The sequence below is a fragment of the Seriola dumerili genome, unplaced genomic scaffold (genome assembly GCF_002260705.1).
Source record: "Seriola dumerili isolate Sdu_G_001 unplaced genomic scaffold, Sdu_1.0 BDQW01000040.1, whole genome shotgun sequence".
NCBI classification, from domain to species: Eukaryota; Metazoa; Chordata; class Actinopteri; order Carangiformes; family Carangidae; genus Seriola; species Seriola dumerili.
In genome coordinates this window covers 4,734,506-4,762,180 of record NW_019174295.1, presented here as the reverse complement: position 1 = coordinate 4,762,180, position 27,675 = coordinate 4,734,506, and the positions used below count along the sequence as shown (strand labels likewise).

The 27,675-nt window shown below is 43.8% G+C and overlaps 1 protein-coding gene across 3 annotated transcripts; it reads right to left on the bottom strand.

The window, feature by feature from the left end:
• On the bottom strand, positions 1-27,089 carry ehbp1l1 (EH domain binding protein 1 like 1). 3 transcript variants are annotated; one of them, XM_022738950.1, is made up of 20 exons: positions 26,765-27,089; positions 23,638-23,695; positions 23,418-23,513; positions 22,062-22,115; positions 21,747-21,925; positions 21,257-21,375; positions 16,461-16,623; positions 11,441-11,962; positions 6,049-6,247; positions 5,770-5,918; positions 5,581-5,629; positions 4,642-4,966; positions 3,673-3,743; positions 3,489-3,525; positions 3,320-3,372; positions 2,788-2,908; positions 2,022-2,121; positions 1,864-1,937; positions 1,597-1,711; positions 1-1,413 (listed from the first exon to the last, which is right to left on the bottom strand). In XM_022738950.1, the coding sequence occupies exons 1-20, from the start codon at positions 26,866-26,868 to the stop codon at positions 1,326-1,328; spliced, it is 2,676 nt and encodes an 891-aa protein (XP_022594671.1). In that variant the 5' UTR covers positions 26,869-27,089; the 3' UTR covers positions 1-1,325. The 3 variants fall into 3 exon arrangements, with proteins under 3 accessions (XP_022594671.1, XP_022594673.1, XP_022594674.1); XM_022738952.1 differs by having other exon boundaries at positions 2,788-2,899; XM_022738953.1 differs by lacking the exon at positions 11,441-11,962.
• Between the last annotated feature and the right edge of the window lie 586 nt (positions 27,090-27,675).

The following is a 27,675-nucleotide window of genomic DNA, read 5'->3' as shown; positions in this document are numbered from 1 at the left end:
TAAAATAAAAATTGTATTTTGTGTATTTAACTTAAGTAATTTGATGTTTTAATTATCTTACACTTCAAAACTCACTACAGAGCTGAGGAGTTCATGACACTTCATTATACAAATATATTAATGTATCAGCTCCACAAAGGGTGTGATGAGACATTGCATTAAATATATTTGTGTTCAGAGCACTATGGTACACCTTATCAATAATACACAGAATTCAAACATAGCAAATGTAAACAACAAACCAATATTTACTATAATTATCAACATCATTCTCAACATAAATAAAGACAGCAACCTTAGGTATACAGTGTGATAGGCATACAGTGATGATATGAAGCAGAGTACCACTTAATCAGCACACCTCAAAAAGCATGCATACAGTAGTCAAACAACACAGAAATGAGGAAACAGGTTCATTTCTGTGCATAAAGCAGGCATCACAACCATATATACATTATGATTGATTTAAGGCACTTAAAATAAATACTTTAAGTTACAAACCACCATGAGCCTCCTTAATAAAACGCTTTCAACCTCCAACATCTAATAAAGAAAAAAAGTATGATATTGCAATACATGGAAATGCTTTCAGGCTTTATCAAAATGTGACATTGGAGTCATCCTGCACTTGAAAACGTGTACCCTGTACAAACAACACTGTGGGTTTGAGTCCAGCTCATGACTTCTCATGTGCAATGTCATCTGAAATGTTTGGACATGTTAACAGATATTTTTCAGGGTGGAAATGTCTGACACAGAAATGTAAAACAAACATCACCAGAAACAGAGCAGTTTCTTTTTTTATGTGTGCATATCATAAGCAACTATAAATTATTTGCCATAAAAGTTACGAGGATATGGCACATTCTGCTTTAATTTTGAAGAACAAACAAAGAAACAAAACAGGAAAACCCAGTGTTCAAATACTGAATGAACAGAAGAATACGCACACAAACACACAAAACACCACATGTGCAATAGAAGTCCAACTTTCTGACGCATCATTTAAATAAATAAAAATAGGTGAACTGAATCAAAATAATACTATTATGTTAAGACAGACTGAAAATAATTCAACTTTGACATGAACAGACAAGCATTTTTACAGAGAAGAAGAAGACAGTTTGCAGCCTCAATCTGGCAGTTCTCTGGGAAAATGAAGGCACTTAACTTAGAAAACAAACAGGAAAATACAGAGCCCCCACAAGTCCTGAAAGATTTGTTTTCATCCTGCGCACACAAATTATGAACAACCTACAAAAGTATCATCTTTTGTGACTTCAGGGGTTCAGCAGTAAAAAGCTGTTTGTGCTCCTCCTCTCTTCTCACTGAAGGACACATTTGTCTTTGTTGCTGTATTTTCTCCTCCTCATCTCTAGACCGCGCTCCAGTCGCTCGTCCTCCTCCAGAGCCCTGCACATACATTTTTACAATCATTAATCTAAAGGTTTCATTTAAAACATGGTAATCAAATAACATGAAATATACAATATATAAATATCAATTTTTAATGCTTTCTCTTTTATTTTAGGAATTTGCTATCTCCCTCCTGTGACTTTGTCTTTTTCTCACAGCTGTACACCCACACACACTCACCCTCTCTCCTTGGCGTCGATGTCTCTGATAATCTCGTCCCGTTGGTTGACCAAAGACACCAGCTCTTGGAGGAGAAGCTGCTCCCTCTGCTGATGAGTGGACGACTTCTGCCAGTCTGCAGGACAAACAGCTGCACTTTACATAATGGTTCATAAAATCATTTACTGTAAAGATGTCGTTACTGAGGACTTTGCAGATTAATGACATTTTTACACTGTGATATTCCTGCTTTCACTTCAGTAAATGATTTGAATACTTCTTCCTAACCTTCGATAGCCATCATGACCCGTAGCTCTCTGGTCAGAAGCTCAAACCTGCGCTCCAGATCCTGCTCCTCTTGCCTGTGGATGCAGTCAGTAATCAGGTGGATAAAAAGAAGTGTGCGATGTATATGAAATATACTGTTTGTGCGTGAGAGGTCTTACAGTAGCTCCAGGTTGTCCTGTCTGCGTATCAGAGCGTTCTTCTTGTTCACAAGAGTGAACCACTCCTGGATCAGTCTCTCCTCCTCATCACGGTCACTTCCTGTATATGCAGAAAAAGAAAGGACAGTTTGTACAAAACTATATGGTCTCCAAAATAAAGACAATTATTATTTTTCTACTTGCCGTTTCTAAAAGTTATTTGTTGAGAAGTGATGAGCAGAATGTGACTGACAGCAAACAGACAGTTCATTTAGATCTTACTGGCTGCTTTATACATTTAACTCTGCAGTGCCACTCCTCTCCTCTCCTCTCAAGATGTCTTTAAAAGGCTTCAGGCCGGAGACTATAAAAACCTAACCTAAGTCTAGCATAACTTTCAGCAGTACAGTTGCATTGTGGATAATGTAGGCCATGGATTCGTACAAGAAGAATGACTAAAAAAGACAGTTTCTCTGGTTCTGCTGCAAGTCCACACAAGTCTGACGATGTGTCAGGATTCCTGACAGGATATCTATTATAAAATCTAATATCGATTACGACACTGATTTGGAGTTGATTGCAGCAGTTTGGGTTCATGTATTTGTAGTACATGCACAGTATGGGCCCATGTGATTGTCAGTGAGTATTTTGCACACTGCACCACAACCACAGCCTCTAAAGGGCCGTCAGGCATCCTCTGACCACACAAATTGTCAACTTTTAGAGTAAAACCAAACCGTGAGGCCATGAATCTACTGTACCAGGTTTAAACGTGCGTGACACTCACCTGTTTCCATGAGGCTTCGCAGTCGTCGCTCCACCACGGCGGCTCTGCTGTCGATGTGCTTCTGCTCTGTCTCCAACGCTGCCAGCTCACTCAGCACATACTGACTGGTGTCCTGCAGACACTGACCACAAGCCCAATCACAAACAGACACACACACACACACACACACACACACACACACACACATATGAACATACACACAATGACAGACGGCCACAAAGAGAAGAAAAAAAGGGGGAAAGGAAATCAAAGGGAAAGAGGGAGTTGGAAAGTAAAGAGGGAGGGGGAAGCAGGAAAACAGGCAGAAGAAGAGGGTCAAAGGATTAGAGAGAAGCCAAAGTGATGGAAAAATACAATCCGTGTATCCTGGAAATACTTTCTTTATAATGAATTCAACAAAAAATGATTGGGTTGTTCTTGCAGCCATCGGCCACATTGATCATATTCATTTGATTTGATCTGAGAGTGAGAGTCAAAGGTAAAGAAAAGAAGCAGAGAAGATACGGAGCAAAGCGAGGAACTCACAACTGACCATTGTTTCTGCTTCTTGCTTGGGAGGCTGTGTCTCATCTGCAGTCTGCAACTCTGCACAAACAAGAACAAATTACAGTGTAAAAGAAGAAGAGGGAGAAGGGAGGGAAGTTTGATGCATTGAGATGTTTTTTTTTTTAAGATGCTAGCCTGATACGTCATGTACGCACCTGATTTATTAGTGTTTTCCGTCACTGTGTCTTCATCCTGAAGATTGCAAAGCTGACACATTAATAAAGAGTATTTGATAGCTTTTCCTCTTCTTAAGAATAGAATTTAAAGACTTACATTCTGCTTTACAAGCCAATATTAGTTTAAACAATCAGCTACAGCAAAAAACACAGAAAGCGTCACCTGAGTTAGTCCAGATATGACCGTCTTGGCAATGGACCGTGGGGGTGGGACCGGGGTTATCGACTCGTCGACTAAAAACAGATGAGAACAACAATCAGACGGATGGATTTAACCTCTTGAATCTTGCTATTCCCCTAAAATTTCCACAGTCACCTATATTTCTCTATAACATTAAAACTTAAAGACTAAATAAGCAACGATCAAAGTTAAAAAAAAATCCATTTAAAACATTGAAAGCTGCATCAGGACTGAGTGGGTGTGATGTGATCAGATTTCACTGACAGTGGCCCGGCAACGTGAGCGTGCAACCTGACAACTGTCATCAAGATTTTGCTAACCAGTGAAAGGAGCTCAGAGAAAACAGACACACACAGAAACAACAGAGCTGTTCTAAATCTGGTTCACGTAGGATTGCATCAGCTATAGTTAGAAGCTGACTGAGACAATATGTTGTCAGGAGATTTGAAATTAGAACAATAAACTTCATGACTCATACTGGGAGAAACACTTACATCCAAAATACCTTGTTCATGACTGACATCCGCACAGGAAAAGGAAACCTCTAGATGAGCATCATTTTACACACATTTCCATCCAATTCCGCGTGACATTTTTTGTTATCTTTGGAAACCTTGGGAAACCTACGAGAATCTTAACTGCTGTGCTGTGAACTTGATTTAATGATCTGTTTGTCCTTCTTCCTTGTCCTAGACTCTGCTCCATCACATTCCTGAGTTCCCTGGAGACACACTAATGTTTTCCCCTTCCCTCCTCTGCACTGCTGTCCTGACTTGATTCTGTTTTGCTCCATTTAATTATGTTTCTCTTCAGTTTTTTTTTTTCATGTTTCCATGGAATCCAGCTTTATGTAGAGGGCTTGAATACCTTGGGATATGCTCTAAAGCACTGGGCTGAAGAGGCTAAAATCAGCCTTGAAAATAGATGGGATGAATGCTGACAGGCTGATACCTTTAACCACTCGTTTGGTCCTCGGTGGCGGGACGACCAACGTGCTGCTTCCTCCTTCCTCCAGACTCACTCCTTCGTTCAGTCTGGCCATGCAGAAGGCGGCGGCATCGACGTTCGTGGGAGCAGGACCGGAGAGGGCGAGGCCGTAGCTGGACTGGCTGCTGTTGTGCTCTATCTGCAGCACGCTCAGCTCCTGGTTGGTGAAGTGCGAGCGGATCTGGCTGAGGTAGGTCATGACTATGAGCCTGTCGGGGACGGACAGGAGAACCATGTCGGACGGCTCCAAGAGACGAGAGATGCCCAGCGCCTCGAAACCGTCAAACGCCTGATGTCGTCGTAAAAAAGAAGCACATCATCAGTGAAGAACAGAGGGACCGGTCCATCTCACTTTAGTAGTTTAAGTCTGTCTCTGTATACGCTGTCATCTGAACAATTTCTGATTCACTCATCTGAATCGTTTTAATCACAGAAACAGTAACAATGAGCTTATTGCGCAGCAGAAAGTGATGTAGCCAGATTTTTTATTGCCCTCTGTTTTGCCTCTCAGGACACATAAAGGTTGCTCTGGAGCTTGTAGGGGCTTATGCAAAGTGTGAGGAAGACTGCAGACACTACTCTGAAATAAGCATGCCCACCTTCTTTGTGTGGAATGAATATTTAGAAGAAAATGTCAGTATCAAGGAAATTAGAGAAGAAACATTACTTGGGTGAATTTATTTTAAACTGTATTAAAACAGCATTATAAGGAGAGACCATAAAAGAGAATGGTCAAATAGAAAAAGAAGACTGTTCTTCTGTATTCTGGCCTATGAATTCTGGACCTCAAAAGCAACTTGTGTTAATAGTAAACCATTAACACTACTTATAAAACAGGGCACTAAGCAGCTGCTGTGAAAAGCTCAATACAGTAAATTTGATGAATCCAAGTCTCAATCTTACCCTTTTGTTGTTGAGCTTGATGTCATGAGGGTCTAACTGGTCAAAATCTCTAATGGGACAAAAGCCGTGAAGAACAAAATGAGAAGCAGATTGACAACATTTAAATAAATGAATCAGACTCTGAGCTGCAGTGCAACATGGAATAACGTTAAAAACTGAATGCACCCAAAGTGCATATATAATCAGTACATTTTGTCTGGATGGAAGTGATGCAGGATGGCACAGAAGGCCAGGCCGTTTCTCCAGGACGTGCTGAAGTTTGTGACCTTCACCCCCTGGTGCCCGCTGGTGATGTCCTGGCACCACTGGAGCAGCGACTGACTGGAGTTCACCAGGCCCTGGTGGAGGAGGAGGAGGAGGAGGAGGAGAGAGGGATGAGAAGAGAAATAAGTTCAGTTGTGGTTGTGTGCTGTGATTTATTGAAGCGTGTCAGACGTTAAGTGGACATCAGCGTTCTGAATATTTAACCTCCGCTGTGTCGTCCTTCCCATCAGCCTCCTCTCTGACTGTTGGAACTGGATCAGGCGTCGTAACGTCACTGGTTTCTTCCTCTGGTAACGTAGGAAGCCAAGATGTCTTCAACTCACAGTGATGGGGAGGAGTGATGTGTATGTCTGTGTGTTTCTTCTCTGGACCGTCGGGGAGGTCGGCCGGTGGGTGTTTTAGCCTGCGGCGAGACGAGACATAAAAAATAGGCAAGACAGGTGATGAATAGGAAACCAGACTTTGTTTAGAGGAAGAAAAGGAGCTCATCCAAGCAGCCTGGTATGAGCATCAGCGTCCTCGGTGATTTGGAGATATTGAGCAAGAGACATGCAAGGTTGCTAACATGACAAGGAGAAGAGAGCAGATCTCTTGATGTTAGAGGGCAGGATGGGAACACACACCATGAAGAGAATGGGTAGCTACATTTGAAGCGGGATAGATTAAGCGCAGGTCTATGCTGTTTGGAAAATGTTTAACAACCTCAAAAACCAAGCGGATACACCGAACAGTTGGATCTTTTTCTTTGGATATTCAGTTGAAAAACAGCAAATTCAACAGTTCAAACTCCACACAGCAACTTTGTGAAACGGGCTAATGTTACTGTCTCAGACTTAACAGCCGAATAACACGTTAAACATCTGTTGATATTGAATTGTAAAACTGGTGTAATTCCTTCCCAAGTCTCTGCATATCACACTCAAAACACACATTCAAGGCTCGGTGTCATTTTATAGAGCAGCACAGGTTGACGCCTCATGCTGACTTACACATCCTCCTCTCCCAGTGGCTCCTCTGTCTCAGCCAGTGATATTTCCTGCAGGGCGTCAAAGTGGGGAATAAGCGAGTGCTGATTGTGATCAATAAGTTTGATTTCTGATCGGCTCTTGGGCTCTCTGGCGTCGATATCACCGGGGGCAGGGAAAAGCCGTTTCATACTGTGAGGGCTGGAGACAGGTGATGTCTCACCTGTCATCAGGCGAATTTTAGCCAATAATAACCTCTCCTCCTCTTGGAGCTGCTGGTCTTTGGTGAGATTGCTGTGATCGGGGGTGTGTGTCGGTGTGTGGAGGTTGTCCGTTGGTGTACCGTCAGTCTCTGTTGAGTGTGGGTGCTTATTTAAGCTCGGGATCTTGGAGGGATTCATGTCTTTATCGTCCCTCATTTCAAGACTCTTGCGTGAATCTGTGGCTGCTTTGTCATCGTGTGTCTTGTTGATGTGCGTGTCAGTATATATCTTGGTGTTATTTAAGTCACAGTGTATGCTACTAGTGTTTGCACTTGGAGGAAGTGGCCAAGGCACCACCGACGACTGAACAAGTTCTGCCTCCTCATTGGCTGCCACCTCCTGGCTGTGACCAGTTTTTCTGTCATCATCTCTCTGCTCTTTCATTGGCTGTTTTTGTACCTCACCGTGTCTGAGAGCAGGTTTTGCCCTAGTTGTCTGACTGATTCTTTCCTCTTGCTTAGACACCGAAGCAGGGTTAGGATGAGGACGGCCAGCCTGACTGGTTAGGGAGTCGGGAGGTTCTGGTTTATTTGGCTGACTGGCAGCAGAGCTCTTGTAAAGGGTTTGTTCGCTGAAGGGAAGTGAGGAGGGCTTCTGAGCTACAGCAGGGGATGGGTGGCCTGGGCTGGAGACAGAAAAGGAGATTTCAGAGCTGAAGTGCTTTTGAGAAAACTGACCAGCGACAGAACCGCGGTGTTCTTATCATGCTCCATTCCCCTCGGGCAACATACCACCAATCATCTCACGCAGCCAGAGATCCGTCCTGTTACGCTCACAAAGGTCTGATGAAATTCAAAAACAAGGTAGAGCATGGTGCTGGTGCTCATTAAAGAAGGAAACCTCAAAACAAAAACTATCCAGACGTGCTTTTCCCAGTTCAAACTCTATAGACTAAACTCAAGCATTCCAAAGGTCTTGACATGCCCATTGTTTGGATGAGATTTTCCCCAGGCTTTTCCCCAGGCAGAGATCTGGCTATGTGAGATTATTCCAAACTAAAAATGTTAGAGGCAAAGAAAATATGGGACTCATCCAAAGTGAAACACGAGTTTTAAACATGCTCCAGCTTCCACTGAACTGCAGTATCCAATGACTGAACCAGTCCATGCTACGTGGCATGCTACTTAGCTGCAATGAGTAATGAACAAATACAAAGAGCCTTGTGATATTATTTGATGCCAGACACATAGTCACAGTCATGAACAGAAACACACAGGAGTGGTAGATACAGCCACAGTTAACCCTTTTTCATACTGTGTGAAGGGCCTCACGTAGGTTGTATGTGTCCCTGATAAACGGGTCCCAACATTGTAAGTCAGGGGTTTTCAAAGTCTAACCTCATGATGCTTTGGGGGATGTAAACAGCAAAAAATTTTGTTGAGTTCCTATGCGTTACAACTGTAAATTTTAGAGAAATTAGCACAATAAAAAGAAAGCAGAATTAGCTATTAACAGTTCCTGTTTACAATTTGCCCAAGGATCTACAAAGTGCTATCATTACATTACTCTGATACTGAAGAAAACCTAAAACTGTGATCATTCCCAGGCAGGTACTGGAGTTCTAAGGACTTTCTTCTTTTGCTGTGATTTCTACATGGATTTGTGGATGTTAATTTACAATGGATATTGGATGTAATGATATTCTCAGTAAGTGTAAGTCATACTGAAACTAAAAATATGCATAATATGTCCGTGTGTTCAGATTCGACTGAGTTGCGACTCTGAGAAGAAGGACTGGGATACTTGAAGCAAATTACAGCAAATTGGGTGCTAAGGGCTTTGAGGTGCCTTAATTAAGGCAAGATGTCAAGAGGAAATTCCAGTTTTATTCACAAACAACACTGTAATGATGTTGCTTGGGGAAGAAATACATGACTCACATGCCAACACACAGCTCTTTCCTGAGAAACACCTGCAGGAAAAGGCCACACCCTCAGTAAATGAGGGATACTAATGTTTGGTGAAGATTTCCCCGCAGACATAACAAGTTAAAGGGATTGGTTACTGGAAGTAAACACCAAAACGCCACAGGCACAGTCCTCTAATCCACATGAGGCAACAAGCAGATCTCTCTCGCATAGCCAACTCCTCCACAGTTACTCACCTCTCTCTCCCTGCTGCCATGTATCCCTCCCTCTCACCCCCCCCCCCCCACCACCACCCCTCACCCCCTTACTCACCCTGCTTCCCCATCCATGTAAAGCTCAGCCAGCCAGATGGAGCCAAGATCCTCATGTCCTCTCTCATACTCCACCTCCTCATCCTCCTCCTCTCTCATCCACACTGGGATGGCACCAGATTTAAGGTTTGGCTTGCCTTTTCTAACTGATCTCAGAGCAGAATGATCCAGGTCTTTCTTAACAGCAATATCAGAGTCATCAGGTTTGTCTGATCTGGAATCAAGTTTATTTGTTGGTCTGGCTGCAGGGACTGAATCAACTGGTCTGGCCGAAACCGGTTTGATTTCAGCATCAGGGTCGATTATTTTCACTGATTTGGGATCAGATTTGCTTTCTGCCTCCTCCTCATTGCCCTGTAACCTCTCATCATATGCAATATCATCCAGGTCTGCCTCTCTCAGTGGCGGACAGTCAGTTGATTGGATGTTCCCAACTTTCTGGTTGCTTTGCACTGATTTAGAGTCAAAAAGGATCTCTTGTCTCTGTTGTGGTTTCTCGTCTTTTTCCATCATCCTGTCCACCTCTCCCTTTTTGTTTTTTTCCCTTTCCATCTTCTTTTCTGCCCTTTCTTCTTCCTCTTCTTTTTTCTTCTTCTCCCTATCTGCCCTCTGCTGCTCACTTTCTCTTTCTGCCTTTTCCCTCTCCTCCCTTTGCTTGTTCTCCAGCTGTTCTCTCTCATTTTCCAACCTCTTTCTCTCCTCTTCCTTTTCCCTCTCCATCCTTTCTCTCTCCTTCCTCTCCATCTCCTCTCTCTCCTTTGCCAACCTCTCTCTTTCCTCCTTTTCCACCCTCTCTTTCTCCTTCCTTTCCGCCTCTTCCTTCTCCTTCCTGTCTCTCTCCTCCCTCATTAACCTTTCTTTCTCCCTTCTCTCCCTCTCCTGCTCCCTCTCTTTCTCCTGCTCACTTGCTGCCAGTCGCAGACTCGCCACCAAACTGAGCCCACGTGTCTCCACTGTAGGTAAGCACTCTAGTTTCTTAACTAATACAGTGTGATTTTCTGTTGCGTCAGAGAAGGCCGTGGGTGGCGAAATGTCCACACCAACGCCAATCAGCGACTCATCATCTGGCTCAGAGGAATACAGCATCTCTGCATCTACTTCATGTATAAACAGCTGATCTTCATCGCTCAAAAGGAGGCACGATTGTTCTGCAGAGGGGTGTGGAGGACCTGCATCAGTGGATCCAGTTGTGTGCAGGATGGAGGCCACTGTCTCATAGCTACAGGGACAGACATGAAGGAACAGAAAAACTCTGAGAACGAGCTCACCCTACAATGACCTGCAGAATGACCACAGCAGGCTCTGAACAGTGTGACAGAAAGCCAGACAGCATGCTTGATTAAGTAGTTCCCTCTCAGACTTTGTTTTGGTGCTTGTCCAAAGCGCCGTGCGAAAGCAGACCACAGAAATATTTATTGTTTGTTACACTGAGAACCACCCAAGGCCGCCCCCCCACCCCCCCCACCCACCCACCACCCAGTGCACTAAAGATTCTCCTGTATTTACATCACTTCTGGCATCATTAAGTTCAGGTAAACAACTCTTTGACATGCATATGAGAGCTCAGATCTGCTCAGAGAAAGATACACAGCTAACTGCGAGCTAGCTAGCTAAATACAAGATAAATTCTGCGCTCTGCGTCACATCTTAACAAATGATTCAACAACAGACGCAGGCAGAGAGACTCACCCTCTATACAACACCCCAACTACTGCTGACATGAAGCCAGCAGGTGCCTCCTTCTGCTGCTCTGCAACACACACATCTGCCTCTGTGTCTGCACATTTGCGGGCACTGCCACACACAGAAACACACACACACACAAACACACACACACACACACGCACGCACGCACGCACGCACGCACGCACGCACGCACGCACGCACGCACGCACGCACGCACACACACACACACACACACACACACACACACACACACACATACACACACATACAAAGCTCTCATCAAATCAAATTTAAATATTCAGTCCAACAGCATAGACAGAGGCTGAGATGGAGCATCAGCTGTGGTTAATCGCAGCCGCTGAGGAAGCACTGGTTAGGCTGCAGCACCACAGAGGAACGTTAGTGTAGCGTGTGTACAGGTGTGTGTGAGTGTGTATGTGGTGGTTTGCCAGTGAAGAACAGACATGTCACGCCATGCTGCTAAGGCTGCATTGCTGACTCACCCCCCTATTACACCCTCCTCCTCCTGCTCCTTCTCTTCCTTCTCGTCAGTGCTCTCACTACTTTCCATCCCTCTCTCTGCTCCCGTCTCCGCTGTGGTCTCCTCCACGGCTGCCCACAGCTGCTTTTCTGCCTCGCACACTGGCTCCTCGTTGTTGATGAAACTCTCCTCACCACGAGCCACGCTGTCTGCTGGTTTCTCCTCATCTGCTCCCTCCTCCTGTGGCTTTCCTGATGGCTGGAGAACTGGTTCCGGCCGCAGTCCCGGTTCTGGTTTTGAGGGCAGCAGCGGCTCCAGCGCCAAAGCCGTGCGCTCCCCGACCGGTTTGGGGGAAACTTCGAGTGAGGTTGCTGGTTCCACACTGGGTCCCTCTGGCTCTTTGGGTTCCTCTTTAACTGATGGTGCAGCGGGTTGAGCAGGAGGTGGTGGCACTATGTGATGTGTCTCTGGGTCCTTGGCTGTGATTGGCTCGTGCTCCTGCCTGACAGGGGTGTCCACCTTAGCAGCATCTTCTGTGTGTGAGCTAGGAGAGAAAAAAAACGCATGAAAGATGCAGCCATTACAAATTTACATTTGCTACTTACTACAATAATAAGAAGCCAGACTATTAGCGAGGCCGCCACAGACAGTCACACAGGGAGATAAAGCAGAGAAAACAGACAGACAGACACTCCCTCATCCATTCTTACCCTCTGCACAAAGGTTTTGCACCCTCCTCGGCAGAGATTTTTTCAGGTGTATCTTTCCCACTTCTCCCTTCTAGCACTTTCCACAGAGGAATCTCTGCAGCACTCATCCTCTTTGGAGGTGGCTCCTGGGTCAAGACCTCTAATGTGATTGGTTTATCCTGAGCAAGGGGCTGAACAGTGGGGTCTGAACGGATGCCAGGTGGAGGAGTACATGTGGCAGATATTTTCTTTTCTGGGACAATAATGTTTGACAATGAACCTTCCTTTATGAGAGAGGGTTGGGGACTGGAGTGAGGCGAGAGAAAGAGGAAAATGTGAAACAAGGAAGAAAGGGGTGGGGGGGGGTGTGACAGGTGGAAGAACATGAAGAAGAGATCAGCAGCAATAAGACAGACAAATCGTAGGGGTGGGTGATACCACAGAATTTGATACCAAGTAATAAGGGGATCAAACAAATCAATACCAGTATCAATACTTCTTATCATTAGAAGCAGATAGGAAATGTGTCATGATTTATTAGGTGAATGCATCTAATACATTTTTATCACTACTGAATAAGTGGCAATTAGGCTTTTCTTTTGACTATTCTCCATTATCACATGCATGTTAAAATGCCAGACAGCTTTTAAAGGTGAATTACAGAAGTTTATTGTGTGAATTCACACATGCACACACAACGACAGCAGAGAAACAAGATGGTGCAGCGCTAAGACGAGTGTTAATGAGCCCAAAATCAATCTCAAAACAAGATATAGTATCAGTAGTATCAATACTTTGGGGATTGATCAGCCCACCTCTACAACACAGATAATCAATGATGTCCTACGCGAGCAGAGAATCACAATGTTTCACAATGTTTAAATCAGTAGGAGGAGAATTTAAAGTCTAAAGTCGCCACTTTAAGAATAACACTGATTAATTGATTTATTTTATTGATGCTGATTAAGAAAGCAGACGACAAGCAACACCCACAGTGAAGCCATTACTTTTTTATTTCAGTGCTGTAACTCACCGGTCTTTGTTGGAGTCTACGGCAGCAGAGCTCGGTTTGTTAACTGACTGAAGGGTCGACGGTCTCGATCGTGATTGGCCGAGAATGTGTGAGGGCAGCTGCTGCTCGGACGTGTTCGGGGGAGGGAGGTGGGAAGCGGCGGGTAAGAGATTGGGAGGAGGTGTGTGTGTGAAGCTGGGTGGAGGGATGTTGGTGTGTGTGTTTAGCAGAGAAAATGGCAAAGAAGAAGAAGAAGAGGAAGATGAAACTAAAGTTCTCATCTTCTGCTTGTCCTCATCCGATCTGTTGACCTCCAGACTGCAGACTGGAGCTGCTCGTACCTCTGTCCTCCTCCTCTCTTCCTCCTCCCTGACTCTCCTTTCCTCCTCCTCCTTCTTCTTTCTTCTTTCCATCTCTTCTTTCTCCTGCCGTTTCCTTTTCTGTTCCTCCTCTTTCTTTTTCCTGTCTTCTTCCTCCTTCACTCTCCTCTCTGCTCTCTCTTTCTCCTCTTTCACTCGCTTCTCCTCCTCTTCCCTCCTCTTCTTTTCCTCCTCTTTTTTCTTCTTCTCTGCCTCCTGCCTCCTCTGCTCTGCTTGCAGTTGTCTCTTCTTTTCGTCTTCCTCTCTCTTCCTCCTCTCCTCCTCTAATTGCATCCTTTCCTTTTCTCTCTGCTCCTTTAAGAATCTTTCTTTCCTCCTCGCCTCTTCCTCTTCTTGACGTCTTTTCTCATCCTCTCTTTTCCGCCTTTCCTCCTCTTCTTTTTTCTTCTTCTCCACTCTTACTTGCTCCTCCTTTAAGAGTCTCTCCTTCTCTTTCTCCTCCCTCTCCTTCTCCTCTTTCAGTAGTCTCTCCTTTTCTTCCACTTCCCTCTTTCGTCTCTCCTCTGCTTCTTTGACTCTCTTCTCCTCCTCCTCTCTCTTCTTTCTCTTCTCTTCTTCCTCCTTTTTCTTTCTCTCCTCCTCCTCCTGTAGACGTTTGTTCTCCACCTCTTCCTTCCTTCTTCTGTCTTCCTCCTCTTTCATCTTCTGTTGCTCCTTCTCTTTGTCCTCCTTCAAGCGTTTCTCCTCCATCTTCCTCCTCTCCTCCTCCTCCAGGAGCCTCTTTTTCTCTTCCTCCCTCCTCTTTTTTTGCTCCTCAAGCACTCTCTTCTCCTCCATCCTTTTCTCCTCCTCCTCCTTCATCTTCGTCATGAATCTCTCTCTCTCACGTCTCCTCTCCTCCTCCCTCTGAAGTCTGTCTTTCTCCTCCTCCGCCTCGAGGAATCTCCTCTCCTGCTCTCTCTTCTTCCTCTCCTCCTCCGCCTCCCGCTTCTTCTTCTCCTCTTCCTCCCTCAGCTTTTCCTGCTTATCTCTCTTCTCCTTCAGGAGTCTCTCCTCCTCACGTTTCCTCCTTTCCCTCTCCTTCTTGACCTCCTCTTCCTCTTGCAGGAGCCTCCTCTTCTCCTCCTCCAACAGTCTCTTCTTCTCTTCCTCATGTTTTCTCCTCTCCTCCTGCTTCAGGAGCTCTGCTTTTTGCTCTTCCTCCTTCCTCCTCCTTTCCTCCTCTTGTTTTTTCAGGATTTCTTTTTCCTTCTGCTTCTCCTGCTCTGCCTTCACCACCTCCTCTTTCTGCACCGCTGCTCCCTCTAACTGCTCTGTCAGTGACGCCTTTTCTCCACAGGCCTTTTCATTGGTTTTCTGTTCAAGACTGCAGAACAGATAAACAATATTCCTTAATCCCACGTCTCTCTCTCTCTGTCTTTAACCATTATCACCACCACCAGTTCACATTTTCTCATCTTATTTTTTTTTTATTTTCTGGATCGTGATTTTAACTGTGAATATAAATACTCACCCCGGAGGACACCTTTTGATAGTATCCATCTTAGAGTCATCCTCTTCCAGAAACAAGCCCCCTGAATCTTGGTTAAACGACTCAAAGATGATGCTGTCAAAGTCAGGCTCGGGCTCAGGCTTTGCCAGAGGCGCCTTTTCGGTCTCAGAGAACCTAATAATATTCTGCGTCTCGCTGACTGGCTTTTTCAAATCGATTCCCCTCTGAACATTTGGCTGTTTAGGTGTGATAAAAGCCGCCACAACAGTGGTGGTGGGCTGCTGGGGGGTGGAGCTCTCACAGCAGGAGAACGGCCACGGAGGGGGTGGGGCTATGATCAGCTCTGAGCGGGATTGGGCAGGACTGGGGATAGAAATATTGGTGGGTCAGGCTCGAGAGACAGGTGGGCAAGAGTTTCACAAGGGGGTGAGCGTGCAGGAGGTGGCGATAGGGGGGAGACAGGCGGGACGCACAGCAAGCCAGAGAGCTGACGATTATTTGACTGCCGTGTACTGGAAGGTAAGTGCGACTCGAGGCGTGGTACAAAACACTCTGCTACTGTTAGCACGTGTTAGCATCAAGGAGGCAAAAATACCAAGCACAAAGCAGCTGTGAGGCCTCGAGCAACAAGTCTCACAATACTCTCACAAACATAGATCAACTGTAACTCAGCCACACGTCAGCAAGCTGAAGCAGATTGGCCTCAACATTACAGTGGGTTATTCTGGGGTCATTTAGACCATGAGGATTGTGATAAGGTGCTGATCAATACTAAACACACCTTATTACGTTACTGTAAAGTGATGCATTCAATGTTATCTCAATGTGTGATGCACTCTGAGACGCCCTGCATACACTGATGTCTGATATTATTGATAGCATGTGGACTTTTAGCCGGGGAAATCTACATCTGTGTGACTGTGTAAGGAATAGTACAATAGGCCTATGGTATAATGAGATGGTTAAATAATAACAATAGAGAGCTATATTAAAAAAAATCAGTCAAACCGAATATTCCTTTATATTCAGTTTAAACAAATGAGATATAACAACTTAATTGGAGCTCCTGGCAGGCAGATTTTGTTAGCCTACAACAGAATCAGGCTAGCTGTTTCCCCCTGTTCCCAGTCTCTTTGCTAAGCTAAGCTAACCAGCTGCTGTTGAAAGATGGTATGAGAGTGGTATCAATCCTCTCTATCTAAATCTCCTAAAACTTTGAACTATTCCTTTAAGCAATCATGCAGTGTCAAGCAGGTTGGCCTTACGAGTCCTTTCCTCTTTAGACAAGTTGAGAGGAACAAGAAAAAGAATATCCAAGCCTTCTGGCATTGTAAAAACTTTTCGTCATCTATGTCATGTCTCCTAGGCTCTATTAGGGTCGCCATCAATCTTCAAGATGCCTCTTGAGCTCTGAGGTCTGTTGACACATTTTCTCCACACACAGCAGTTCGAGGCCAAACATATCTTTTAGGAGCCAAACCAAACAATCTAATTTTAAACACTCATGTGATATCATCCCATGACCTCACCTGATCCGTCCTGGCTCAGCCTTGTTGTCTGTGATGGCCGCCTTTGAGTCCTGGCCCGGTCTGTTGGTCTGGTTGGAAACTGTGATGTTGGCCACTTCTTGACCTCGGCTCAGAGGGCTTGGAGATGTTTCCTTGTCTGTCTGAGCAAAAGCGAATGTTGAGCCTATAAAGAGGAAGAGTGAGGTCAGATAACAAATCACACACTGAGGAGTCGTGTTTGTAAGAATGGAGGGAAAGTGTGGTTAAAGCATGATGCAATTGCTTTTGAGATGACTCAAGGAAGGGGGGTTACTGGCAGGTGAAATGTTTGATGAGTTGGCTGGTGTACCTGGCTGGCAGGAGCTGATCGGAGCAGGAGGAGCAGAAGGAGAGACAGCGAGATGAGGGTGAGGAGAGGAAAACAAAACAGAGGTGGAAAAAGAGGAGGAGCGGGGGGGTGATGAGTGTGGAAGAGAGGCAGGGAGGGTTGGAGCAACGGGGTCGCACAGAGCGTCGAGATCGGGACTACTCAGCAGAGGGATAGGGGTGACGTCTCCTCCAATCAGAGCAGACTCAGACGTCAGCCACGCCCCCAGATCACCTGAGGAAAGCAGAGCGATGAAAACGAGGAGGAGAAAGAGATGGAGAAAAAACAGTGTGCAGAGAGATAGTTTTCAGATGGATAATGGAAACAAGAAGAGAAATGGGAAGGGACAGAGCATTGAAAGTAAAGTGCACTCAGCTGGTTACCTGACTCAGAGCTACAGGGGTAAGATTTGGGGACAGGAGGTGCTGAAGCCAGTGGAGGGGCATCAGCAGAAAATGGTGAGGGAGAAGAAGGGCGGGCGATTGACTTGACAATCTGAGGTTTGAAAATGTGGGAGCGAACTACTAGGAGAAGACAGAGAGGAGTGAAAGAGAAAAGGACAAAAGCAGAAAAAAGGATTTTTAAAGATTTGAAAATAATATCAGCAGCTGACAAACATTTGTTTAGTCTGGGCAGAGAAAGCAGAGACAGACCAGAGGCTGAAATAGGATCATCTACAGTTTGATCCTCCGGGGGGCGCCGTTGATACGACGCAGGAACTGAGAGAGCAGAGAAGGTGAAGACAGAGGAGTAATGGACAGAAGAGGAATTGAGAAAAAAGATATGTGTCAACAGGGACAGGCAAAAAAGTGAAAGGGGAACAGAAAAGCTAAATTCATATCATGCGGTTTACTAATTTTATGACACCACAGAAGTGAGCTATATCTGTCAGGAACAAACACATGTTTGCAGTCTGAAAAGCAGCTGAAAGCACCCCAGTTGGGCAGTTTGTTTTTGTTTTTGTAATTCAGTCTCATCTCATCAAAGTGTATCAATTTTATTTCTACAGATTTTTATAGTCTGTAGACAAGAGTCAGTTAAGCACATCTTTGCAATGAATAAACTGTTAATGTTATCATGTTATATACAGTGTGTCTCAATAACATTGAAGCGCATAGGTTTATGCACATTGAATATTCAGTATATGTGTTAAATTAAAGTTTAAGAATAGCATGGTACAACTTATAGAGAAGTCTGTATACGCATGGATGGAAACAAGCTTTTGATTCTGCTTTATCATGTAACAACACATGATAGCGTGTTCAGTTAGATCACATAACACCGTATTAAAAGGATAGAGCATCAGCTCCCTGATGGTGTGATCTAAATTTTTAGATCCAGCTTCCTGGAATTGTGAATACACTAGTTTTAATTAACAAGAAAGATGGATTTAACTAAAATAAGCAAAAACTAAAATAATCTGATTGGACTAAATGGCTTTTGCACTTGGGAATAGTAAAACAATGAATAGTGATAGTCTTCTTTTTGGCAGCAGGCGGTAACAAACAGTCAGAACACTGAAAACACACCTGCAGCATCAAACACTTCCTAAAAGCAAAGAGGCAAAATATGAAGAAAAGAAAAAGAAAACCACAAAAACAAGCAGATACTAACTATTCAACTTTCCTTTGTTGTTGTTACCTGAGGCACTGCAGCATTGACAAAACGTTCAGATGTTCAACATATTAGTGTTGGTTAAAATTCTTATGACAACCAACACACATAAGTAAAAACTGTACATACTGTATTACACTTGTAACACGCAGCTAACTCATGCGGAAACAAAGTCTAACCAGACCATCACACATGAAGAATCAGTGGAAAGCATGCAGCGTGCCTGTCTGCCAGCCAGCCTGTCGATACCTTTTGCCGAGTCTGACTGGAAGATTCTGGGCAGAGAGGGAGGCTGAGAGAGGCTCCGGGTGAGTGGAGGGTGAGAGGACGAGGGCTCGGAGGACAGGGTGGGCTTTGAGGGTGAGGAGGATTTGGAGGGGGGAGGATGGGAGGTAGCAGAGATGGGCTTATGGGTCAGAGTGGTGAGAGTGGTGAGAGAAGACTTTTGGGGAGCTGCTGAGGATGATGTCGAGACAGTCTTGGTTGATGGCAATGCAGTGGAGGGATGTTTGGGAGTTAAAGAAGTGATGCCAGTTGCAGGTGTACTGGTAGGTTTCAGGGACAGCTTAGAGGGGGTGTTTAAATGTGCAGGACCTTCATAGTTAATGGATGAAGAAGGATTGGAGGGAACTGAGGGAACTGCTGAAGAAGGCTCTACTGGGGCAGAAGGTAAAGAAGATACAGGTTCAGAGCATTTCAGAGATGGAGGATGGGGGGAAGAGGAAGGGGCGATTGTGGTCGTCTTGGAGGATTTGGGTGATGGAGGGCTGGCAGGGGACACATCAGAGAGAGGCAGGACAGGGGATGCACTCTGGATTGAGGAAGTACCTGCTGGGACCTGGGAGCTTGGATGTGGGTCAGATAAAGCAGGAGGCTCAGGGGGAACAGGGTTGGTCAATTTTTTATGCTTGGACCTGGGTGAGGGTTGAGGGGAGGGGGCTTGGGGAGGCTGGATCTCTGATTGGACAGGGGCGGTGGAGAACGGGTGTCGAGAGCGACGGGGCGAGGGGCGAGGAGCGATAGGTAGGGGAGGGCGAGCGAGGACGGCAGGACTGGGAGGACCGCCCTCACGTCCAGATGCTGATGGATGGATTGATGGATGGATGGATGGATGGCAGTATTGCAGACAGAAAAACAATGGAAAACACAGAGGGAAAAGATCATGACTTGAGAATGAAAAGAGGATTACTGTTGGCACCCCATGTCAGATAATTCAGCTGCCGTCATGAGGATCCTTTGTTAATCACATGACTTGTTTGTTTGAGTGACAGCACAAACAAAAAATATGGAACTGTGATGAACTGTGATGGAATTATAACCCATTTATTATCATCTACTTTCCATGTCTCATGATCATTTTACTATACGCAGTGACATTTGCAAGTGATAAGCACCTCAAACTGCAACCTAAGAGCTCAGCCATCGCTGAATTTCAATTCCAACATGCTGTTATGTCTCAGGTTGAGTGGGTGGCCACTTTGCAATAAAAAAAGGTCAAAGCAGCTTAGGTTCACAAGGCAACACTGCATGCTTTTCTACTACTTTATACTCCACTACATTTATGGAAATGGGGGTAAAAACTGTGCTTTTTACTTCACTACATTTATAGTTAGTGATTACTGACACATATCTATATATTTTGCAGATTATTTTTAAAATATACACAGCTTTTTCAACAAGATTCATTGTCCAGTGAAAAAAAACTTCCTCTTATCAAGTCAAGTTAGTCTGAAACTAAATAAATTTTCTTATAAACAGTTTAAAAAACATAGACAGGAATATTTTAACCTCTTTTAAAGCAAATTAACTCGTTTCAAATGTTTCTAACTTCTGACTTTTAATAACACTGTGCCTTATTTTGTCTTGTTTAACCCTTTAACTGCCTGTTCGACCATATGGTTTAGCACACTTTGACTCTTCCATTGCTTTTTTCTTGGTGGGGTTGTTAAAGGGTTAAAGATACAGATTCTCATTTCAGAATACTTTTTCAAAATTTTAATTCAAAATAGGTTGAAATATTGTCACTTCACTGCACTGCAGTGTTTTAAGGACTCTTTGACTAATGACATGCATTTTGCTGCTACTTTTGCATTTTTAAAATATTAATATTTTAGCACAGAACTTCTGCTGTGTCAGCTAACAGAGACACCACAAAGCCATACATTAACTGTAGCAGTAACACTTGAAAAGGAAGGAACATGTAATTTAATTTGCTCTAAAAAAAAGAAACATCAGGGACGAGTAGCCAGATGTCAGAGTTATGGCCATTTGAGCTGCCGTTACACTTAATTTCCCCTTTTTCATGTTGTCATGTTTATTTACAGTCATGTCTCTGTGGACACAGGACACTGACTTTTCCATGCCTCCAAACAACCTTCAGTACATTTCAATACAAGTTGTCATTAGCCTTTCATCACATGATTCACATTTAAAGTCTAGATGAGAAATATGTGGTATGGAAAGAACTTAGTTAGAAGAAGCAGTGTAGTCATGTGGGCAGGACTGCAGAACAAATGACATGAGTGTGTGAAATACTGTAATGTATTTTCCCTGGGAAGAGGAACAAATGACCGGAGCGAGTAAGAGCAAGGGGGAGCTACCTGAGGCTGGAAAAGTGGGTCCAGTGTAGTTTCGCTTGTCTGGTGGAGGGGGAGCGGGGCGATTTGGGCGAGTTAAAGTGTGTGGGACCACTGCAGCAGCCAGAGGAAAGTAAAGAGGCAGGAAAAAGAGAGGAAAAAGAAGGTAGAGGAGGAAGAAGTGTCAGAGTTGCAATGAGCGGAAGGAACTCCCAGAGAAGATCAGACAGAGGGAACAGTGTTGGTGTGAGTCTGCCCACCTGTAGCAGTGACAGACTTCTTGTCCTCATCTTCATCGCTCTCATTGAAATCGTCCAGGTTGCCGATGTCTGAGGGTTTGACGCTCATCAGGCTCGCCAGACTCTGCATGTCTTCATCACTGAGGAGCAAAGGCAAACATTTATCACACTGAAACTATTCACAACACAGTTTGTTTCAAACATTTCAAACAGATGAGGTATGGTTCATTTATAAGCCTCCAAAGAGACTTATTTTCAGCCAGAGCCATGCACAAATATAGAAGAATCACTTGAGTTTATGTCTACATTCAAGTATGTGTCTGGAGCACTACTGTCTAGGACAAACAGACAACATGACATTGGTGTAACATCATCTTTACGGGATAAACATGTGCAGTAGCTATCAATTAACACATGGACATCATCAAAAACATACTGTCATATCTTAAAATACACTTGTTACAATGTAGCAAGTAGCAACAGAGGGACAAATAAAAAAAAAACTACTCACGTGGCTTTTCCCTCACGAACAAAGACACACGACAGTGAGAGCTTGAGCGTGGCCTCCACCACTTTCACAGACAGTGGCTTCAGCTTCAGCGTCAGGTCAGTCTGGGTCGGCATGGGACTGGCGAACTTCTTCAGGTTGATGTCAGCTGATGCCAGCACCTTACGATGCCCCTTGTTCTCCTGATCATGACCAACAAAAACGACCAGGATATGTTTTATTTTGAATCACATCCCATTTACATATTGAATTGTATTCTTTTATTTCCACATGGTGATTAAATGTAGTCTGATTCTTAAAGCAGGATTCTTTGCTTACACCCTCAAGGACAAAGGTCCACTCTTTGTCCTCAAACTCGTCAGCGTTGGCCTCCTAAAGATGCGAGAACAAAAATACAATTTGTTTAGTGAAACATCTTCTCTAAACATTATCCATGCATTTTTCCACACATTTATATGTCGCAGTTTCACCCAAAACATTTCCTTATATTTGTTCATATTTTATGAGTGCATGAATTTTCTCATCTGGTTGTATAACATAACCTCTTTATGTCTCTCTGAGCTCTACCGGAGGGATGGAACACCATGCTTACAAAAGATATTCCTTCAGTTCGTGTTTGGATGAGTGTGGTGGAGAGCGCTGTCTAACTCCAAAATCACCCATAGCTGAAGGCCATAGGTTATGAATCACATACTATCATGCTAAACAAACATTTCAGTGAGCCCTTATGCTTTGTATTGACGCATTGTGATTCCCCACTCATTTTAAAAACCCTCAGGATTTTCGACTATGCCACAGCACAACAGCTGCATTATGTGTACTTAATTACAATGTTAATTCCCTGGACAATCATCAGTACTGTGCTGCACTTTTTATAGCCCTGTCTTTACTAGAATAGCAATCTTTGTTAGAACTAGATGAAAAGTCACAGAGAGAGGTAGAAGTTACAAATAGTTCCATATCGAGTGCTGTTAAACTTAGTGGTGTCCCACAAGGGTCAATACTTGGTCCTCTTATTGTCCATATAAATAAACAGGTACCCCTCATTAAACATAAGCTTGTTTTAAATTCTGATGAAACAATCTCAAAAACACTTAAGAGTGTACAGCATACTGTTCCTATCCATACTCTTCATGGTTCTCAAGTTGAAATTGTTGAGAGTTTTAAATACATGGGAGTCTGGCTGGACACTAGAGTTACTTTCAAGACACGTGGAACACTTGACAAGCAAACTGAAGGTCTTGGTTATGGTGATATTGTTCATGTGACTGCCACTCCCTCCACTTTAAAGCCTCTTGACTGCCCATTATCACAAGTGATACAGTCCTCACTCAACATCACATCTTATATGAAAATGTGTGATGGTCCTCCTTAACCAACAGAAGGGAGTTGCAGTATTTGTGTCTTAAGGCAAAAGCAGTCTCATTATCTCTGCTGTCTGGTAGTTCCAGATGCTCTGCTCCCTAGAAATGGGATGAGTTGCAAAAAATTTTGCAAGTGAAATCTGTCATTTCACTTCAGTTTTTAAAAGACTGAACTCAAGTTTTCTCTGATCCACTTGTAACTACCTGTTTAAATAAAGGAGTGAAAAGGTATTTTTGTATATATTTTTCATTAATTTGCCACCTGTCTGTTTATGTGTACTTGGTAAATAGTGTGCTTTGGTTTTGCTACCTTGAATAGTGTAACAGAGATGTCGATGTTCTCTGGGACCGGCCACACCACCATGCCCCTGTAGGGGTTCTTGATTCCAGGCTGCCAACTGTGGAGCTGCATCAACAAACAACACATTAATAAGACTGTGGGTGTGTGTGTGTGTGTGTGTGTGTGTGTGTGTGTGTGTGTCTGTGTGTGTCTGTGTGTGTTTGTGTTTGTGCTGTTTCAGTGGTTTCACCTTGGAACACATGCGTCTGTTCCTCCTGGTCCACACCACCCTCAGTTTGTCTGGTTGCCTACAGAAACACACAAACACTGATTAAAACACATAAACTTCACCTTTTTCTCCTGCCGTTACATGGCAGTTATAGTTATACACACACAGGACTAAAAAAAGGCTCTGGAAACCATTTTCTAAAAATGAGAAACTCTTGAAATTCATCAGATAAGATCTTTAAACAAAGTGGACATTATATAAATGAGAAAACACAAGGTCAAACAGAAAGTCTCATGACTGTCGCTGCTGGATAAAAATGCCTTGGAGTGAAAAACAAGGCACTGATGTGTGTGTTTAAATATTTTGCTGCAGAGATGTCCATTTATCTATCCGTGTGTATTTCTAAAGGTGTGATAACTTGTGTGTGTACGCAGGCAGCTATCCACCCAATTCATGGATATGTGTGTTAATATGGTGTGTGCCTATTTGTGTGTGTGTGTGTGTGTGTGTGTGTGTTGATAACACATATAAATATGCTGCTATTGTATTTTTCTCAGTCCTCCGCAGTACAGGACGTGAAACAGGAAGCTGCAAAGTCATGTGACCTGAGTTGATCTGAATGTGAGGCGTGCCTCTTGACAGGAAGAAGGAACCCCCTTTACCAGCAAACACACACATACTCACACATACACATTTACACATAGACCCCAAATAATAGACCGGTACATAATAACACACCTCTCTTCAAACCTCACTGCTTACTCCTAATATATTATCTTTACGACCATTTCAGCAGCCACAGACGCTCTTTAGAATATTGATACCAATCGTTTATAGATGTTGAATATTGTCTCAACTCAAGTTTCAGCTTATCACTGTACAAGTACAGCAAAGATGTGTGTGTGTACATGTGTTTGTATGGTATGTGTGTTAGGGGGTCAGGAGTGGCATCAGAAATAGACTGACAGCAGCAGGGTGGGGGTAACGGAGGGGAGAGAAGAAGGGAGTAAAGAAAAGAAGAGTTAAAATAGGAGACATCAAAGACTTGTTGACAAGCAAGAACAATCTGAATCACAAAGACACAAAGACATGTAGTGAGCACAGTAACAATGGGCAGTGGTGTTGGAGGGTTGTGACCGGTTTTACACAGGCAAACATTAGTGGCGTAATGCAGTTTAGTAACATGTAATTACTGTACATGGTGGCTCAGCAGACAATGGGTTGTGATAAACATCACCCTCTTCCTCTATGCTGAAATGTTCAAGTCTGAAAAAGTCCCGGATCAAATATCTGTGACACAGTCAGTAACATCTCTTTTCTCATGTTTTTGTCACATGAAGCACTCCTAATGTTACATAAAAATAGTCCCGTTACTAAATATTTAATTATCCTTGTGCCACTTCACTGTCTCTGTCAGCAGCACTTTATCATTTTTGACTGATGTCATGTACAAACTGCCGGGCCGTCTTATCTTTGCCCCCGTCTGTATTTTTGTTTCGGTTATCCGAAAAAACCTTGTGATGAAGAACATCCTTCAGGAGGCCTCGTTCTTCTATAGCCTCTATAGCCGTCTTGTAAATAGGACTTTATTGATAAAGCATAACTAAATACAATAGGAATACTCCATTATAGTTGCACTTTTAGCATACAAAGTCTAAAATGTGTCTCAGTAGTTTGTTTGCATGATGTGTCTCTATAAAAAAGCCAATCATAGTGGCAAATTAAAACAACCCCTTAAAACACTTGTACGCAAACATGAGACCTTTTCAACCCCACATGTGGACAAAGGGTTCATTTCCCAACCCTGATGTTTCGGTAACCTCTGACACTGGGATTAATCACATAAGAGCTATGGGCTGATTTCATCTTCATTCCTGAGGTAATATGACTGAAACTTTGGATTCATCTCCAGAGATTCCTCATTTCCTCCTGTCCTTGCTCCTCCTCCTCCGTCTCTCTGTGCGTCCTGACTTTTGCCTCCCTGTTTGAACAGCACAGTGGTAAAGGCGTTCAAACCCTGATTTCATCACTGTTAAGTGGGAAGTGTCACTCTTTCTAAATCAGTGTTTCTCTTCCCTTTCTCTGTGTTCAGATGACACAAGCCTTTCTGCTGCTGCTGATCAAACTCTGAAACTTTATTGACTTTATGGGAAAAAAAACTGCTCGGTGTTTCTTATCATGCTGCTGACAAGCCTCTTACACAATTATTCCATCCTTTAATGTAATCTGGACAAGATAAGAAGATGCACTAAGGGCCAAACTGACATGTGGGTAAAGGTTTAAAGATACTGGAGAAACTTTTCCATCATGCAGCAAGTCGAGTAATGTGTGTGAGATTTTCAAGGAATAAAAAGATTTTAAACACTCCTGATGTTGATATTGTAGGAAAGGTAGCACAAGTAGGATAAAAAAAAACATGTCAATAACCCTAGAACCCTAAAACTGAACATTTTCATTTGTTTTGCCTGTTTAATTCTGTATCAGAGCTGAACAATGGTCCATGCTGCATCACCTGGCCATCTCCCAGCTGTTTTGTGTAACAGGAAATTGCAGAGGAGGGAAAAAGCCCTACGGAGTTTGAGCTGCAGTACAAAGTGATTTGACTGCATCTCTGAAATGAAATAACAGCAAAACACGCGGGTACACTGTTGTGGTTATAATGTTAAATTATGATGTTGAATGTAAAACTGTAAGTCCAATAGTACAGCATGTTGAACTTGGTGTGATCGCCTGTATTCTTAAGTTAAATGGGAAATGGCAAGCAAGTTAGGACACTGACAAGACCACAGACTAATTAGTATCACACTTTTCATGTCAGTCAGTCTGATGCTTCACAGGGATGACGTCCCTGCGCAAATGTGACCAAGAAATCCCCCTTTCTCCATTGACTCACAACTCTCCGTCGATAGGCGGGGTCGGGAATCGAACCCACAATCACTCTGGATCAGTTCAGCACATGTACGTACATGAGGGGCGCCCTCATCATTCTCAGTGTAGCGGAAAAGAGCGACAACATGAGAACCAACATGCCCATAATGGAGCCTTATTATATAATAACAAACTAAACAGGCCGGGTTATTGACATTTCAAACAGTGACAGACTTTCAAACGGGACAGTTCAGGAAGTGAAAGATGTAATTGAACTCACCATTTCTTGGTGCACTCCAGTGCGAGTTCCTGGTAAGACGCGACAAACTGAAACTTTGAAGCCTTCTTCCCGACCCGCTGCAGTCTTTTCCACACCGAAGTCATGACTGCCCGAGGTGAAATAAAACTTAATACACGAGATAAAAGGAGGAAATCACACTCTCCTGCGAGCGACAATAATCCAACTTAGTCCGCAGCTTCTGCTCCTTAAAAGGTCTCCTTCTTCCTCCTCCTCTGCTGCTGCTGCTGCTGATGATGTTGATGAACCTCACACAAGCTGAGACTTGCGCTCATTTGCAGTAAGTTGAATCACGCACAGATTTAAAAAAAAAAAAAAAAAAAAACATTAAAGATGTCGCCATGTACCGAAAAGAAATAGCTGTAAACAGAACTGGCAATTAGGCCATCAGTAAAGAGGAACCGATTCCGCCCTGCTCATTGTCTTTCACAAAGGCTATAAACGCCTGATATGAAGCTGAAGTTTCAACCAAACAACTGCACTGACAACTTCTCTCTCTCTCGCTCTTTCTCTCTCTCTCTCTGGCAGTAATCCACATGCAGCTTAGTCAAGCCTGGGTAGGGGTGGGGGGTGGGGGGTGGGGGGGTTGTTGTAATATAGGTCTGCTGCCTCTAGAATGAGTTCACCCTCCCTCTTTCCTTCAATGACAGCAGCCAGTGACACAGAGAGTGAGACAGGATATGCAAAAAGTGTCTACTGGTGATGCAGCAGTATGCAAAGTTCAATATCTTGCTCTCCATTGGGCACAGTGTGTGGAGGTACAGAGTGAACAGTGTTCAGTCATACCTATAGACTTTGATCCCAACTGTCTCTGTCACTGGAACAGCCTTATCTGCTGGTGACTATTTCACTTAATCAGCTCTGCAAACTTAGATCTCCCTGAAGGCTGCGAG